We start from the raw sequence: 15791 nt of genomic DNA, 5'->3' as shown, positions 1-15791 counted from the left end.
GTTAATTTATTATTATTTATTTCAGAATGTTTAATTTTATTTAATTTTGTCTTTTGCAGTGATAGCATTTTCTGTGTATAAATTTCTAGTCCAATGATCAAATATTGAAAATCCTAATTTGATAAATGTGTTTAAAAACAGTTTGATTTGGAAAAATATGCCCCATAAAATACTTCAGATTTAGATTTTAGAATGTTTTTAGAACTCAATGAAAAATTACACACAAGCACTGTTGACTAAACTAGGAAGCAATAGTCATCAACTTTACAATTAAATTATTTAACTCGAATAGCATGTTGTCAAAGAAAAAAGGCGTCAAGGAAACAAATTTTTTAGTTGACCCAAGTAGTTTTTTACAGTACGGAAACAGAGAATAATATGGGGAAAGACAAGACTAAAGACACCGAAATTCATTTCAATAGGTAAATTTTTATTCAAATAAATAGCCGCATAAATAAAACTCTCATATACTTTCACACAACCATGTACAATCACACATACAGCAAGCAAGCATATCAGGGAAATACAACCAAATAATAATAATAATTCAAAGTGAACAAAATCTTTACAATTCAGCATTAAAACATGGTGTTTCAAAAGTAACTACAGACTCATCTATACCTGCAGTGGAAACAAACACTATTTTCTAAAGCAACTGTCATCATAAAGTGCATTATTGTCAAAACGAATGAAATGAAAGTATAAAATGGATCTTCAAACTAACAAAGCATAAAATACATACATCCACAGCTTGCTGGTATCCTAAAAACAAAAATAACCACCACTGGTTTTGTTCAGACAAAGGCACAAGTTTTGGTGGTGGGAAAAAGGGTGTTAACACTGTTTTTTATATTACCTTCAATAACTTTACCTTTTCCTGCACTGGTTTCAAACACTGTTGTTTTATGACCCAATTTGGAAACAACACAGTACAGTTTTTTTTTCTAAACTACTAGAAACGATTGCACAAATATGTCAAATTCACAAAAGACAGACATGCAACAGGATCAATAAGGGCTATAAAAAACAGTGCTTCAAGCAAATGACGGAGCTTCATCAATGGTAACACAATATAATTTCATATAAATAGCACACAAACCCAGAAACACTTCTGAAATCTACTTCTAGCACCTAGATTGTAGGCTACAAATAAAAAAAAAAGAATTATAAAATGTATTCTATTGCTACAAGACATCTTCAGCTATGTGTGTGTGCATCACAAGTAACATTATACGAGTATGCAAAAGCATGGCCTTTCTGACAAAGGGAGAACTTTTGCTTTCTTAAAATGATTGCTTATCAAATATTTTTTAGCTAGAGGAGGCAGCTACTTCCTACATCTGAGCAATAAAACTGTTTCTGGGAGACTTGAACACGCTACAGTTTAATAAAATGAGAGCATCTGACCACTGTGGGTCTGTAGAAAAAAAAAAAAAGAATGTTGCTCTTGATCTTCCCTGTGCTCTCTCTTTGGCTTTTCCTGTTATTTTTCTAGTTCTGTCATTCTACAAAGCCAGCCTAGGCGCAAAGGCAACCTGTGTCATGAAGAAAACAAGCTGTATAAAATGACCAGGCTCTTATTTCCTATGCTCATGAATACATCATTAAAATATTCTCGTACGTATAATCATATCAAATAAAAAAAAATCATGCTCTAAAAAAGAAAGAATGAAATAACGTCATCTGACATGAAGTACCTTTTGCTTTCCTACAACAGCTTACTCTCCTGGCTCTACATTTCAATGTGAAATATTGCACTATTCGCATATACTTTGTTCACTGTTAAAAAAGAGATTAAAATCAAGCTAATTTACACCATTAATAAAGGTCAGATGTCAAGGTCAAACTTATTCTCATACAGTTTGTGTTGAGATACAGCCTTCTGAGTTGAATGAACAGTTATGGAGGAGGTAGTGAACTGACGAAAGAGTCTTGAGAGACCAAAACTGAACAAATATATCGGTTCTAAAATCATTAAAACATTGGTAGGTGCACATTTGTTTGATTACAATTGTCTAGTGTCTTTGTATGGATGTGACAAAACATGAAGCAGCATTTAAGTCATTGCCAGAGACAGTAAAAGCTCAAAGAGCTGGTCTAAGTGAACACTATGCAGTACCTCTTGTGCTTATGTCTAGCTTTTCTTTCATACTAAGGCGCCTCTTCGTTGCACACAAGTCATTGGAGGCATAGGATGGCTAGTATTGTGCACAGTCTCACATTACAGATGAAATGACAGCATTTGTTGATGGTTTTGGAAGTTTGGGATAAGTCAGATACTGCATTTTGTTTCACTAAATTCTAGAAAGGCAAAAAAGCAATCAACTTTGGTCTTCTCTGGAGATGTGAAAAACAAACAAACAAAAGGACTTGAAAGGAAATCCTTGGAAAAAAATCTGTAAGGAAGACATTGTCCTATTTTCATACTTTAAAAAAGGATAAACAAGTGTCTCTGACATATGATTACGGAGGCCAGCTTTATATATGAGTGGACCCACTCGCAAATGGATGAAAACTCACACTCTTCAGTTTCTTGTTTAGTACAACCTGTCCTTTATTGCTGTTTGGACAGGAGCACCTAGCAAGGATCATGGGCTCAATGAAGAGGTTTGTTATTGCTTCTTATTTTCTCTGGTCATTCCAACACATACAGACAGAGCTTTGGAATTGTGTGTCCAGAGAGAGTATAAATGTCTCTCCTTTGCATTGGAAACCTTCTGAGAGCATCATCAAAACGAGATGCCTTCTGGCTCTGATGCTCAACACCATTGTCAATTGGTTCACTCTAGACTCTAGAGTGGTAGAGAAAGAGTCACACTTCTTCATCAAGGTCTTTAACTTCTTTACTTGACCATGACACAGTTGCTGAGTTGTTGTTTTTGACTGGCACAAATCAGCTCCTGGACATCAGACTCGGGTTCTGTGCTGGTGCTCAGGCTCCAACTGCCTGGGTGGGGCAGGAGAGAAAAAGGCCCCTGGGATGGGAGGTTAGGCTGGATCTGCAGGTGCTGTGGGGACTGGAGGTGGAGATGTGAACGTTGGCTGATGTGCAGACGTGCCTCCAACAGATGGGCAGCAGATGCCACTGGTGATAGCGATGAGGAAGAGGAGTCAAAAGACTGCTGTTTTTGCCACAGGTTGTGCTGGAAGGCGATGGAGGTCTTCTGGCACGGAGGGAGAATTGGTTGAGTTGGGGGGTTGGAAAACAGAGCAGCTGGAGCAAAGAGATTGTTGGAGGGAGGAGATGAAGGGTGAGACTGTGAGAGAAATTGGACTTGGGGCTGAGGCTGGTGCTGAATCTGCAGCATTCTGTATGATGAAAGAAGAACAGCGTTAAGGTAAATTGCAAAACTGTATCCCAGTGTTTGGATGTCTGCTTTGAACAGATTTCTTCTTACCTCTGCTGGAGCAGAACTTCCTCCAACATGCTGCGGCGTTCACGGGGCCCACTAGAACTCTGGAGGCTTGAGGGAGGGCACATAGTTGGACCAAGCGACCCTCGGCTGCCTCTGGAGCATGAGGACGGTGGGCACACTTGTCGGGCCAAACCTTTGATTTTGTTTAACCCCAATAAGCCTTTCGCACGAGTGTTCTTCCTCAGCTGCTGTCTGAATGCTTTCAGCCCTGAAGAAATTTTCACAGACTGATCAGAACCAATTTAGATATTTGGCCTATAATAGGTCTGTGAGATGATTGTATTAACTGTCTTTGAAGTAGGTTTTCTGTAAAACTCACCCTGTGTAAGGGAGGTGTCTGATGCCCTACGGCCCTCTTGGAAGCTGGCTGCAAGCATGCTCCCTTGGTTCTGCAAAAGCAAGTTGGAGGAAAGAGCAAGGGGTGTCCCAGCAGGGCCTAAGGCCCCTGGTCCAGTAGTGGAGATGAGCAGTGAGGAAAAATCCCCTACAACTGGGGAGAGAGGTGGGTTGATGTTTGAGGAGGACTTCAGACAGCTGTCAGAAGATGCACCATCTGAGGGGCTAACCACGATACCTAAGAGAGGATGATGCATTCAGTTAACAACTAGATACCTGAATTAAACACTTTAAGACACCATTTTAGTGACACTACACTTACAGGGTGGACTGCACTGGTGGAATCGACTGGTGGAGACCTCTGCAAGAGTGTGTCTTCGGGAGGTGGTGCTTGGCAGATGGGGTGGCTGAACCTGCAGTATACCCTCTTCCTCCTCTAGGTCATGAGGTCGCACCTCCTCGCTAATGGTGGTCTCCAGCAGGCTGTTTGGGGAGATAGATCTGTTCCACAGGAGTCCATTCAGGCTGGCTTCCACTGGGCATACCACGCGCTGAGGAAGGGAGGGAGGCATTCACATTAGCCACTGCCTGTCTCTAATGGAGGAGGGGGATTGGGGGAGCACTGCATATCTGCAATATGAAACAGGAAAGCGAGTCTATTTACTAAGCAACTAGGAAGAAAGGGGTCTAAAGCAAGGGATGGACAAGTCTGACCCTTGAGGTTCAGAGCACAGTTGCAGAGTTTAGCTCCAAGCCTAATCAAATATATTGATCCTGACAACCTTGATTAGCTTGTTCAGGTATGTTTGATCTGGGTTGAAGCTGAACCTTCCATGGACCACAATGGCCAGAATTGCCTGTCCATAGTCTAGAGAGGAATTAGGTTAAACTAAAAGAAATACTGACCTGAAACAGACCTCCTTGTTCACATTCCATCTCTGAATGGATAGGAGCATTCACCTTAGTGGCGACAGGGAAGGCAGAGTTTCTGAAGCTGTCAGATGACTCCATGATCACCTTGAAAATGAGATGGACAGAGGAAGAGCTGAGTTAGCAGGCAGATATTTCATCTCAAACAGTAGATGATCTTGGCCTCACTTTGACACTCACCTCTGGGGTGGAGGAATCAGATGCTGTCCTCGACCTCTGATTCCAGGCCCCACATTGGCGACTGATCTGTTGGCTGCGGTGCTCCTTCACTCTTTCAAGCAGCAGGTAATAGATTGCTGAGAAGTGATTGTAGCTGCTGTTCTGGAGAGACTGTGGAGGGAATTGAAAAACTGTTTTAGACACAGTAGCCATACTGAGCTTCACATTAACAGGTGTAATGAAACGCAGGCAGTGTGCGTCAAGAATTAACTTCTTAAAGGATTTTAGTGAAAGCTTAAAGCAACACAGCATGACAGCTTTCAAAACAGATGCTACTGTGTTTATCCTTTCGATGCCAACTAAGGAGAATGTTTAAAACTGCGGGAAGCTGGAAAGGGTGTTGTTTTTATTCTTAGGTGACAGATTGACAATTCAAGTCTTTGAACAACATCTATTAACCCTTGATCTGACAAACAAGCCATTCCCTGGTGGAAATAACTATGCTTATATTATTTGTAATATACAATCTGTCTCTATACTCTCATTGCACTGTATGCCATATTTTCTCACCTCCACAGTCCTTTGTCGGTCAATGCCAAGGGTCTGCATGATGCCCAAGACGGGTTCACTGTAGTCTCCTAGGTTGGAGTTGTAGTCAGTAAGGGACAGAGAAAGGGTCTGGTGGGGTGCACTGGGATCTGCAAGCATCCAGCGGTGTTGCTTGATCTGAGAAATGCTAATTCTCTTGGCTGGATCGACAACCAGCATCTTGCGAATGAGATTTTCACAGTCTGGACAAAGAAACAAGGTCTCAGTTAATAATAGTTTTTTATACAATTAGATTGATGAATAGAGGTAGTGTAGAATTGTACCTTGTGACATGAAGAATGGTATTCTGAAGCGGCCCTCTGTCACTCTTTGTCTCAGAGCTGGAAGGCTGTCCCCATCAAAGGGCAGTGACCCACAAACCAGCACATACAGAACCACACCTAGACTCTGTGAAAGACATTTATAGTGTGTGTTAGATTTACATTCATACTAGCATTTGCAAGGCAGAAAAGAACAGTACTATGTATTATCTATTTTATAACATTTCATGTGAATTGAAAATGATGAACATACCCAAATGTCTAACTGTGGCCCCTCATACTCTTTCCCCTCAAAGACCTCTGGGGCAGCATATGGCGGACTTCCACACCACGTGGAGAGAGGTTCCCCAGCATTATAGAAGTTTCCAAATCCAAAGTCTTGAAGAAATGAAACAGAAGTGAGTTTTGTTGACTATTTACTCATAAAACTATTTCAAATGGTGTGCATTCCTTAAAGTGTATAATGAATGATTTGAGTGCAGAGAAGCAGACTGATGTGATTACTTGATTTTATTACCGAACCTAATTGTAAATACAGCAATTACTTTCTTTTTTAAGACACTCACTCTGGTTTGGCACTGATGTTTTTTGAAAATGAAACACCAAGATGAAAAGCTTATTTTCTCTGCTCACCTGCCAGCTTGATGTTCATGTTGGCATCTAGCAGCAGGTTTTCAGTTTTGAGATCTCTGTGGACTATGTGGTGCCTGTGACAGTAGTCCACCGCCGTCAGAATCTGCCAAAACTTCTTACGAGCCTCGTTTTCACTCATCCTTCCATTAGACGTCAGATAGTCTGTAAATAAGAGGATTGGTTTAAAAAGGGAGGAGCCTTCACCTTACAAACACCATATAAAGACAGATGCAAGCCTATGGTTAATCTGGGGAGACAGCCATTGTTTTTTTAAAGGCTGAGAATATGACAGGTGAAGAGACTGATATGTTGTAGTGTTTAAATCCCTAGGTGGTGAGGACAAGCAGAGGTACAGCAGCTTACCCCTTCATACAGTTACATAAAGCTAGAAAATCCAACACCTGTCTTGCTCTGTGCTCACTCACTGACTCACTGCTTTGACGGCAGTGTTGATCTAAATAATTCTCTCCCCGTCAGACCTCATTATCCACAACAACTGGACAAGAGGTTTTGGTAAAGCTACAGACGTCAAACACAATAGACGCCTGTCAGTCTTTTTACAGATTACTTAGTCATTCATTTAGCAAAGTGTTTCCACTTACCAAACATTTCTCCGTTTTTTGCATACTCTGTCACGATGTACAGCATATCTTTGGTCTCCATGACCTGTCAAGACAAAAACAATATAGAATTTATAAAAATTCATTACACTCAATTAATCATTATTATCATTATTATTATTACAATCGATTTAATTCCTAATACTAAAGGATACATGTGTTGTTTGATCATTTACTAATTACTTAAATTAATTCATATACAATTTCAACCTCTTCTATACATTAATGTACATATTTATTTAAATATTGGCCATTGTCCATGGACATTTTATCTCTCAAAAACCAACCATCTGATCTTTACTTCATTTTCAAACCACATTTTCTCTTTCAAGTGTGTAGTCAACCACTTCCTGAATTCACACACATGATTTCCACTGCTGCAGCCAATGACAGCTAAAACTTTATCTTCACCAACCCAGTTTTTTTTAAACCACAAAAACATGTTCACAAATAAGACAAAGGAACCATAATTTGATAATTAATAGTCTAACAAATTATACAAAAGAGGGTGTATTGTATGTTCTCGCCCTTTATGGGAATGTCCTGTAAAATCCAGCCAGAGCCCTAAGGGAGAAATCCTAAACGCTGTATTTTGTGCCACCAGAAACAGTTGCACAACGGGTTCTGTACTGTTTTCTTTTTTCTGTCGCTGAAAGAAAAAACGCGTAATCATCCAAGCACTATTGACACTCGATTCTTCAGGTCAGTGCCTAACACAACAAGTAATGACCCAGGAATTCAATCTGCGCAACAGCAGGAAAAGGGTCTTTATCTCCAGATAAACCAAAGACCTCAGTTAGTGTCAACCCAGAGGTGCCAATGAGGTCATCGCTTCCTTAGAAACCCCAGCCTGCTTGGCCCACAGAGACGTCTCTCTCTCCGTCACTGCTACAGAGGGAGATGAGTGAAGGAAACTAGTGATAGTTATGAAGAGAGCGCGTCTGGGGCAATAAAAGGACTCTTTGTAAAAGAAGCAAGAGAATGGAAACAATTTGTCATGAAGGGTCATGGGTCAGTACTTCCACATTTTTCATCTCAAGAGCTTTCTCCTTTAAATAAACAGCACTCCAGTTATGAAAGGAGAAGTACATTCGAGGTTATCTGACACTAAAGTGGGATCAAAACCAGTTGAATATCAAGGACTCTCACTGACACTGCAGTCCTCAGCATTATGAGATGCTTTAATTAATTATTATGAAAGAGTGTACAGATGGTACATGCAGCTCATATCAAACTACAAATGCTCCAGCTCAATTCCCAAAACTTCCGCCTCTCACAAATGTAAGGGGTCATATTCAAAGTAGGGAGGTGTGATGTTATTTCCAAGGATTTTAGTTCCTCGCAACCTCGGTTTGCAAATATAATCCACCAAATCCGAACAAAACAAACTGAAATGCTACAGGCTATGAGAGAAAGAATGTGCTGACGCTTTTGCACAATGTATTAGCCTGCCACTGTTTGCATGAGTCTCCGAGCCAAACTATGGTGACAAAACAAGCCTAGGGATCAAATCAGATTGTGCTTCTTAGAGATTTTTCCTCCTTACAGACAGCCAGCTTCACGTGACTCTGCAGACACATTGCTCTTGATTTCCATCTATGCTAATTAAGTCGGAGATTTAGACCCTTATCCTTATGTTCAGAAACACTCTCTACTTCTCTGTTTCACACATCAATTTTGTTGCTTTTCTATTGTCAAGCACACATTTTGGAGACTAATATATAAAAACATTGAACCATGAAAGTCAATGAAGCAATCTAAAACAAATGCATAATCATTTATTATCAATTCAATTAAACCACAAGATCTATTCTGAAATTACTTTAATTTAAAGTAACCCAACATATAGTCAAATAAAGCAATTCCTGGTAGCCTGGCAAAATATTTAACAGTGCACTCAAGTGGAGAGTTGCTATGCAGAAGCTAGATGAAAGTGATAAAGTAACTTCAGGCTATTTATACATTGCATGCAATCCAGATGTACTTCCAGGGAAAAGCACCTCACCATATGCCTGACCAACACTTAAGACACTCACTTGCTGCTAAACCACACTCTCTCAATGTCACAGAGCAAGCTTAAAATTAAATGCACAACAATCCCTCAATTTAACAGACATTAATCCAGGGATTTCATCAGGCCAGTCCTTGCAATTATGACATCATTAATTTAAAAAATCCCATCATTTACCTGATAGAGCTTTATGATGTGAGGGTGATTAAGCAGCTTCATGATCTGAACCTCCCTGTAGATCTTCTCCAAATTAGCAGAGTTCAGTCTTGTTTTATCAATTATTTTAATCGCAACCTGCATGGAAATGAAATAAATTGTGATTACTTTATGCAGAATATATTGTGTAGAGTTATATTGTTAATAATAATATGTATCTAATAAAAGCAAAAAAATATATATTTAAAAATTATTTACAATTTATATGCATTGCATATTGCAAGAAACTTGCCTGTGTTTTCGTTACTTTGTGTCTGGCCAGTTTCACCACAGCAAAGTTCCCCTTGCCGAGGGTTCTGATGATCTCGTAGAAGCCGACCTGAAGAGGCCTCGCCTGGGCACAACTTAAGTGAGAGCCCGTTCTGCTGTCCGTCATGATCACCATGATGCCGGTTTGTGTGTGTGCTTAAGCGCAGCGATACCTTTAAATGATCTGCAATAAACCAGAAACACGAAATTATAAACTTGCACGAATATTATGGAAATTCATTAACATATTCAGAAGGATGATAATTATTATTATCTATTGATTCTCATAAACGCATGCAATCCAATCACAAGCTTCACAAAACAATGATTGATTTATAAAGCAATCCCCTGATGAATCTAAACATTTATTTAAAAATATATTAAAACAATTTCAGCATTTTATTTTTATATATAAATATAAACTAACAAATAGTACAATACTATAAACTTCAGACTGAACACGAACAAGTAAACGCAGTGCGCACTGTTCACATATGTCCTTGATATTCTGTCAGATGCCATTAAAACAAACAAATAAAAACCAAAAAAAAAATCTATACAATACCAAAGTCTACATATATGATTAATCAATAAAACAAATAAACATACAAAAAACAAAAGCCACTCTTACCTTTAACTCGTGAATAATTTCCACCTCTTTCCACAGCACAAATGGTTTTTACATTTGCATGTACAAGTCATTCCTCGTGCTAACAGTGAAGGAAACTTCTGTTTGTTTGTTGGCTATGCTGATGATAATTCATATGTACAGCGATATACACTTTTGGCGGAGCGCGCGACTATGTACAATGTGCCGCTCCGGCCAGTGCGCTTCTGCTGGCATGAGAGAAGCGCTGCTGGCTCCTGGTGTGTTCGGGGACTCCGCCTCCTCCCCCTCCTGCTATAACAAACTGATACCCGCCTCATTAACGTCATACTCGCGTCAGAGCTCGGAGCGGAGCGGGGCGCGAGGCCGGGCGAGCGCACAAGGCACAAGTTGCCGGGCAACAGTGCGGGCTCGTCGTACGGTGACGCCAGTGCTGATGGAGGGGTTGCTTGGTGATGAGGCCGATGACGCCAGTGGCAGAGATGTGTCGCCGCTCTCAAGCTGTTGTGTGTGCTATGTGGAGGCTCTCAGAGTCTCTGCTCCACCTGCTGGAAGGCATGCGGACTCTGAAGGCTTCATGAGGAAAAAACACAGAGCGAGCTATGATTTTAATGAGAGTGCATGTTTGCTTTGGAGAAATGGGGTAATAGAAATAGCCTAGACCGTAAGAAAATGCTGGGTTCCACACAATTTCTTCAGGTTTTCACAACACAACTCGATTAAGTTAACTTTTTACAAGTTTAAGTGGATTGAACATAAAACAATTAAGTTGTCACAAAAAACCGTTAAGAATTGTGTTGCTTTAACTCATTTTAAATAAGTAGTTTAAACAAGCACAAAAGTACTTTTTGAGTGTATGCATTAACCGTTCTTTCCTATTTATTTATTTATTTATTTTGTCAGCTGACATATCAGCACATTTCTGGAGTAGTTAAAAGGGATTTGACTTATTCCTGCATTATATGTAGTGTATCAGAAAACAATTCAAACTTCTGCAGAAATGAGGAAATATGTTTGTTTATGCATGTTTTAAAGGCCCTAACTTTGTTTCTCTTTCTTTTTGTTGTAGTTGCATGTCATACATAGAGCATAATTATTTAAAACAGATGCATATTTAGAAAGAAAGTAAATCACAAAGTGACATGAAGGAAAAACTTTTATTTTTGTATTATTATTTTTTTTATTGTACATTGGTAATTTACAAAAACAGCAAAAACAGGCAACAAAAAAATCCAAAGATAATTTAAATGAAAATAAAAAAAACAGAACAAAACAGCATTATAATAGCTTACAATAGACAAAGCTTTTAAATTTTTTACAGCTTTGAGAGAGCTTCATTAACAGAATAAGTTCATTGACAACAAAAAAACTTGTATAAAGGAGGGGATTTTAAAATTCAAATTTTGTGGATAAAGAATTTTCAATTAAAAATAATAAAATTAACAAAATTGTTAATTTTTTTATCATCATTTTCAGAATAACAAAAAATGTATTTTGCATTCAAAATTATTGCACACTCTGACAATCAACAAATAAGTGACATAAGGATTCCTAACTGTTTTTACAAAATTGACATAGGAAATACTTGTATGTATAGTGATTTAGAGTATGCATGACATCATACAGACACTCACATGCGTGCATGCGCACACACACACACACTGTATATCTAGGCCTGTATAAAGCTCGTGTGTGAACACTTGAGAACAGCTCGCTTGTGCTTCTGCAACTATGGTTTTACATATGTATAACTGCAATAGGATTAAACAGATCATGCGACCACAACTTAAGTTATAATAACAATAATATGACGTAGATGACGTATATTTTATTGCTTGATATTAATCCCAATGCTTATGGATGTTTAAAATAAACATTATATTTGCAAACGCTATGCAATATTGAATAGGATGCACCTATGTGAATATGCAGTATATTATACTTGCAGTGATAATAACTGTTCCAAAATAAAATTTAAAAATATGACACTTTACAAAAGAATGGCTTTGTATACTAAATTATTTTAAGTGAAAAGAACAATCTATATTTTATATAATATTTTCCCCATATATTATTTTTCACACACTAATACTATAATATATTCACTTTTATGTAAAATATTGCAGGTTTTACTCTTTTAGCTGAATCTTTTCTTAAAAGTTGCATAAAATTAAGAATATATCCATGTTTAATATTAATCCAAATGATTTTAAATATTTAAAATGCACATTATATTCATATACCTGCAGTTATTTTTAATGTTCTTTGAAAACAGATTGGAGTCTCCTTCAGAGAGTCAAGGTTGTGGGCAACCTGCTCTGCAGCTCAGCAAGAGAAGTGCTGCTTCATTCGTTGTGTATGCACAATGTTGATTTATATGACAATGCTTGACGTCCACAGAGAGCAGATAGTGGTGTATGAATGGCATTAGCATTTCTTAAAGATCTGCAAATGTGTGCACGCACAGGCATTTGCTTGCAAACCCCTCCCTGTAAACCACAGTCACATTCATGCACACACATACAAACACGCGCCTGATGCAAACCCACAGAGGAATTACAGCTATTCGAAATGGCTGATATAGATAAAGATCTCCTGATAATAGACACGTCAACACTGAAGCAGACACAGAAGGCTAATGTGATAGTAGCAATACATCACGTAGAGTAGATGACAGTTAGAGCAGCAGGACTGTAAAACACATACTTCATTTGTCATGGAGCGAAACATGTGCCGTAACTCCTATTATTATCAGGTGTAATGTTTTACCTCAAATTGTCTGTCACTGACAGATGATGAAGATTATGTTCCAGAAAACAATATTTATACAGAACGTTTCAGATTAAAGGAACACTTCACTTTATATATATATATATATATATATATATATATATATATATATATATATATATATATATATATATATATATATATATATATATATATATATATAAGCTCAGGTCTCCAATATGAAAACAGTTGAGTTTTTTTTAATCCATACAGCCAATTTTTAGTTTTGGCAGGAGTACTTTTAGCTTAGTTTAGCTTAGCTTAGCATAGGTCATTGAATCAGATTAGACCATTAGCATCTTGCTAAAATGACCAAAGTTTTGATATGACTGACATGGCTAGGAACTATACCATCATTCCAGTGTAATAACCAAGGAACTTTGCTGCTGTATCATGCTGCAATGATATTAAACAGCACCTAAAATATTCCCAAGCACCAACCCTTATGCTTGCACCACAAGTTACATTTTTTTGCAGTTTTTGTATTTGCAAATCTGCTACAGGCCGCTGTGTACCTATTTTGAGATCTCAAATTTCTCTCGCGAGTGCCATTCGAGCCTCCTTCCCTAAACCCAATCGATAGTGTTTTCAACCCAGAAAAAGAAACCACGTTTACCACGTTTTCAGATTTTACCACATTCTCACCTTGTTATTTACTTGTTTATTTTATTTTTTAGCTTTTGTTTTTGTCAATGAACATTCTTTCTGGAACCGTTCTTCACTACACTTGAACCCCTTTTGCGTCTCAAGTCCACAGATGTACATGTCGAGCTACTGGACAAACTTGTAACAGCGGAAAAAGAATCAGAGTCATACTGCTACGTAGCGTTAGGAAATGTATATGTTAGTAAAGTGCTGTGCAGGTAAACCTCACTCCTCTGACCTCTTGGTCTTTAGTGTCCTTGTTAAAGCAACTGACTCCCATGCGGAAGGTTGCCGGTTTGATCCCAGCTCAGAGCAGGTTGGGTGGTGTAAAACCAGCGGGGTTACTTTGGTGCCATGACCCGGATGGGAGTGAGGTTTAGGGGGGTGAGTGTAGCAGAGGCCAGCTAGTGAGGTGCTGTGCAGGTAAACCTCACTCCTCTGACCTCTAAAGATGCTCTAGTGATGGTCGCAAAAGGCTATGGTCAATAGCCTCCTTGTTAGAGCAACCGACTCCCATGTGGAAAGACGCCGGTTTGATCCCAGCTCAGAGCAGGTTGGGTGGTGTAGGACCAGCGGGGTTACATATATAGGGCTATGTTTTCAGAATGATCCTATGATAGAATCTGCATAATATCATTCTGCCTACAGTAGCCATGTTATGGCAGCAACGTCCCTTGATTATTACACTGGAATGAGAACACAGTTCCAAACCATATCGGCTTAGAAAATCCAATTTTCAGTCAAGCTTAGCACAAGGCTTGAAAGAATGATGTTTTGAAAGAATTCTATTTTTAATGGCCAAATATTTTGTCCAAAATCTGACATAGTCACAATCTGTGAGTACACGATTCACAAGCTGGTGGGTGCCGGAAAGCACATGCAGGTCTTTTTTTCTTTTCTTTTGCACAAGGTGAAGGTTGGGGATTCCTTTTGGCTTTGGTTTTTGTGAAAAGATCTCTCAATATAGTATCATCACGGTGTGACATTAATGAGAGCTCTCCTTCAAAAGCGCACGACCTTTCTGAAATAGAGGACATGCTGCCTACATGAAACACTGTGAAAGTCTCTGGGGGAGTTTCTTGAGATTATTCAATACGTTCAAGAACAACACCCAACTTTCCGCTCCATTTCAAGTGGTGTCAAAAAGTTTTCTGAGTCATGGAGGAGACTGAATAAACAAACAAGATGCTGGAGAGAACATCATGAGAAGAATGGGAAAAGGGGAAGTAAACGAAGTACAACCAGTTGATGAGGCAGGCAAATTAACACAATACCTCCTCCACAGACAGAGGTAAAAAAAAAGCAGGTCATCCCACGCTGCTGGTTAATCTTTGCTCAGCTGGAGGAATGCAAACACAATACAAAGAAACCTGCTGATTTAAATGTCATATACTTTCACCTGGTTGTACATGCACAGCCCTAAAGGTCACGAGCTATAGTGGATCTCCATTGGCGTGCACGTATACTGGATCACACATTTTGCATTGCAGATGACTTTAACCCAACCCGTTTGCATATCTGTCTGCTTTGAATGTAATCTGACTTTGATATGATCCAGTTTTGTTATGCAACCTGTAGCTGGATGCCACCTGGGCTGTGCTCTAGACTCATAACCCTGACTGATTTAATCCTAACAGACATTCAGGTCATCGTGGAGTTATAATATCAATTCTCAAACAAAACTCTTTCTGGGAAACTGCACCCTTTCACATTCAGGTCAACATTAAATGTCGTTTGCAAACCATTTGAATTGAGTAAAGTGACATTTAATGTAGTGTGCACCAAATGAACAGAATGTACAGTACATATGTGTTATGTGTTTTTTAAACTAATTTCGACAAGGACTCTTTTTTTAATCGCTGAGCTCTCAGAAATGTCACATCAGCTTAATACACAGATTATAGAATTTTAGGGTGTGTTTGCTTGACATCAATATACAAATAACAAAATGTTCACAAAAAGATGGCAATGTTGTCAAACCACATAGATTAAAAACAAGTAATACAAATTTGTATGATGCCATATAGCTATGACAAAATTACAAGTTTGTAGTTTACTCAAAAACTAACATTTTTGAAACTCATTTTCAAAAGTTAACACATAAATGCCTTCTTATTCCCAAAACTTATATTATATTATATTATATTATATTATATTATATTATATTATATTATATTATATTATATTATATTTTATTATATTATATTATATTATATATTGCAATCTTCACAATGCTCAAATAATACATGTTATAGAAATGATTTATTATTATTTTCAATAATTAATCATTTTTAAATTTATTAAATAATC

General features: G+C 38.3%; 1 protein-coding gene across 1 annotated transcript; it reads right to left on the bottom strand.

Moving 5' to 3' along the window:
- Nucleotides 1-409: 409 nt before the first annotated feature.
- Nucleotides 410-10311, bottom strand: sik1 (salt-inducible kinase 1). The gene is made up of 14 exons (XM_056464772.1): nucleotides 10071-10311; nucleotides 9423-9623; nucleotides 9152-9268; nucleotides 6946-7009; nucleotides 6344-6505; nucleotides 5964-6088; nucleotides 5714-5837; nucleotides 5412-5632; nucleotides 4863-5012; nucleotides 4659-4769; nucleotides 4075-4303; nucleotides 3736-3990; nucleotides 3399-3624; nucleotides 410-3309 (listed from the first exon to the last, which is right to left on the bottom strand). The coding sequence occupies exons 2-14, from the start codon at nucleotides 9573-9575 to the stop codon at nucleotides 2844-2846; spliced, it is 2403 nt and encodes an 800-aa protein (XP_056320747.1). The 5' UTR covers nucleotides 9576-9623; nucleotides 10071-10311; the 3' UTR covers nucleotides 410-2843.
- Nucleotides 10312-15791: the final 5480 nt, after the last annotated feature.

The sequence above is a fragment of the Danio aesculapii genome, chromosome 9 (assembly GCF_903798145.1).
Source record: "Danio aesculapii chromosome 9, fDanAes4.1, whole genome shotgun sequence".
In the NCBI taxonomy this organism is placed as follows: domain Eukaryota; kingdom Metazoa; phylum Chordata; class Actinopteri; order Cypriniformes; family Danionidae; genus Danio; species Danio aesculapii.
The sequence above is the reverse complement of the archived record's forward strand: the minus strand, read 5'-3'. Positions and strand labels throughout refer to the sequence as shown.

Bases quoted from the DNA above. Each gene is read 5' to 3' on its own strand.
- sik1 (XM_056464772.1), bottom strand. From the start codon at position 9,575: ATGGTGATCATGACGGACAGCAGAACGGGCTCTCACTTAAGTTGTGCC. The intron at 7,010-9,151 runs GTAAATGATGGG...TTGTCTTGACAG, and splicing joins ACATCATAAAGCTCTATCAG to GTCATGGAGACCAAAGATAT. The intron at 3,310-3,398 runs GTAAGAAGAAAT...TTCATCATACAG, and splicing joins GAAGTTCTGCTCCAGCAGAG to AATGCTGCAGATTCAGCACC.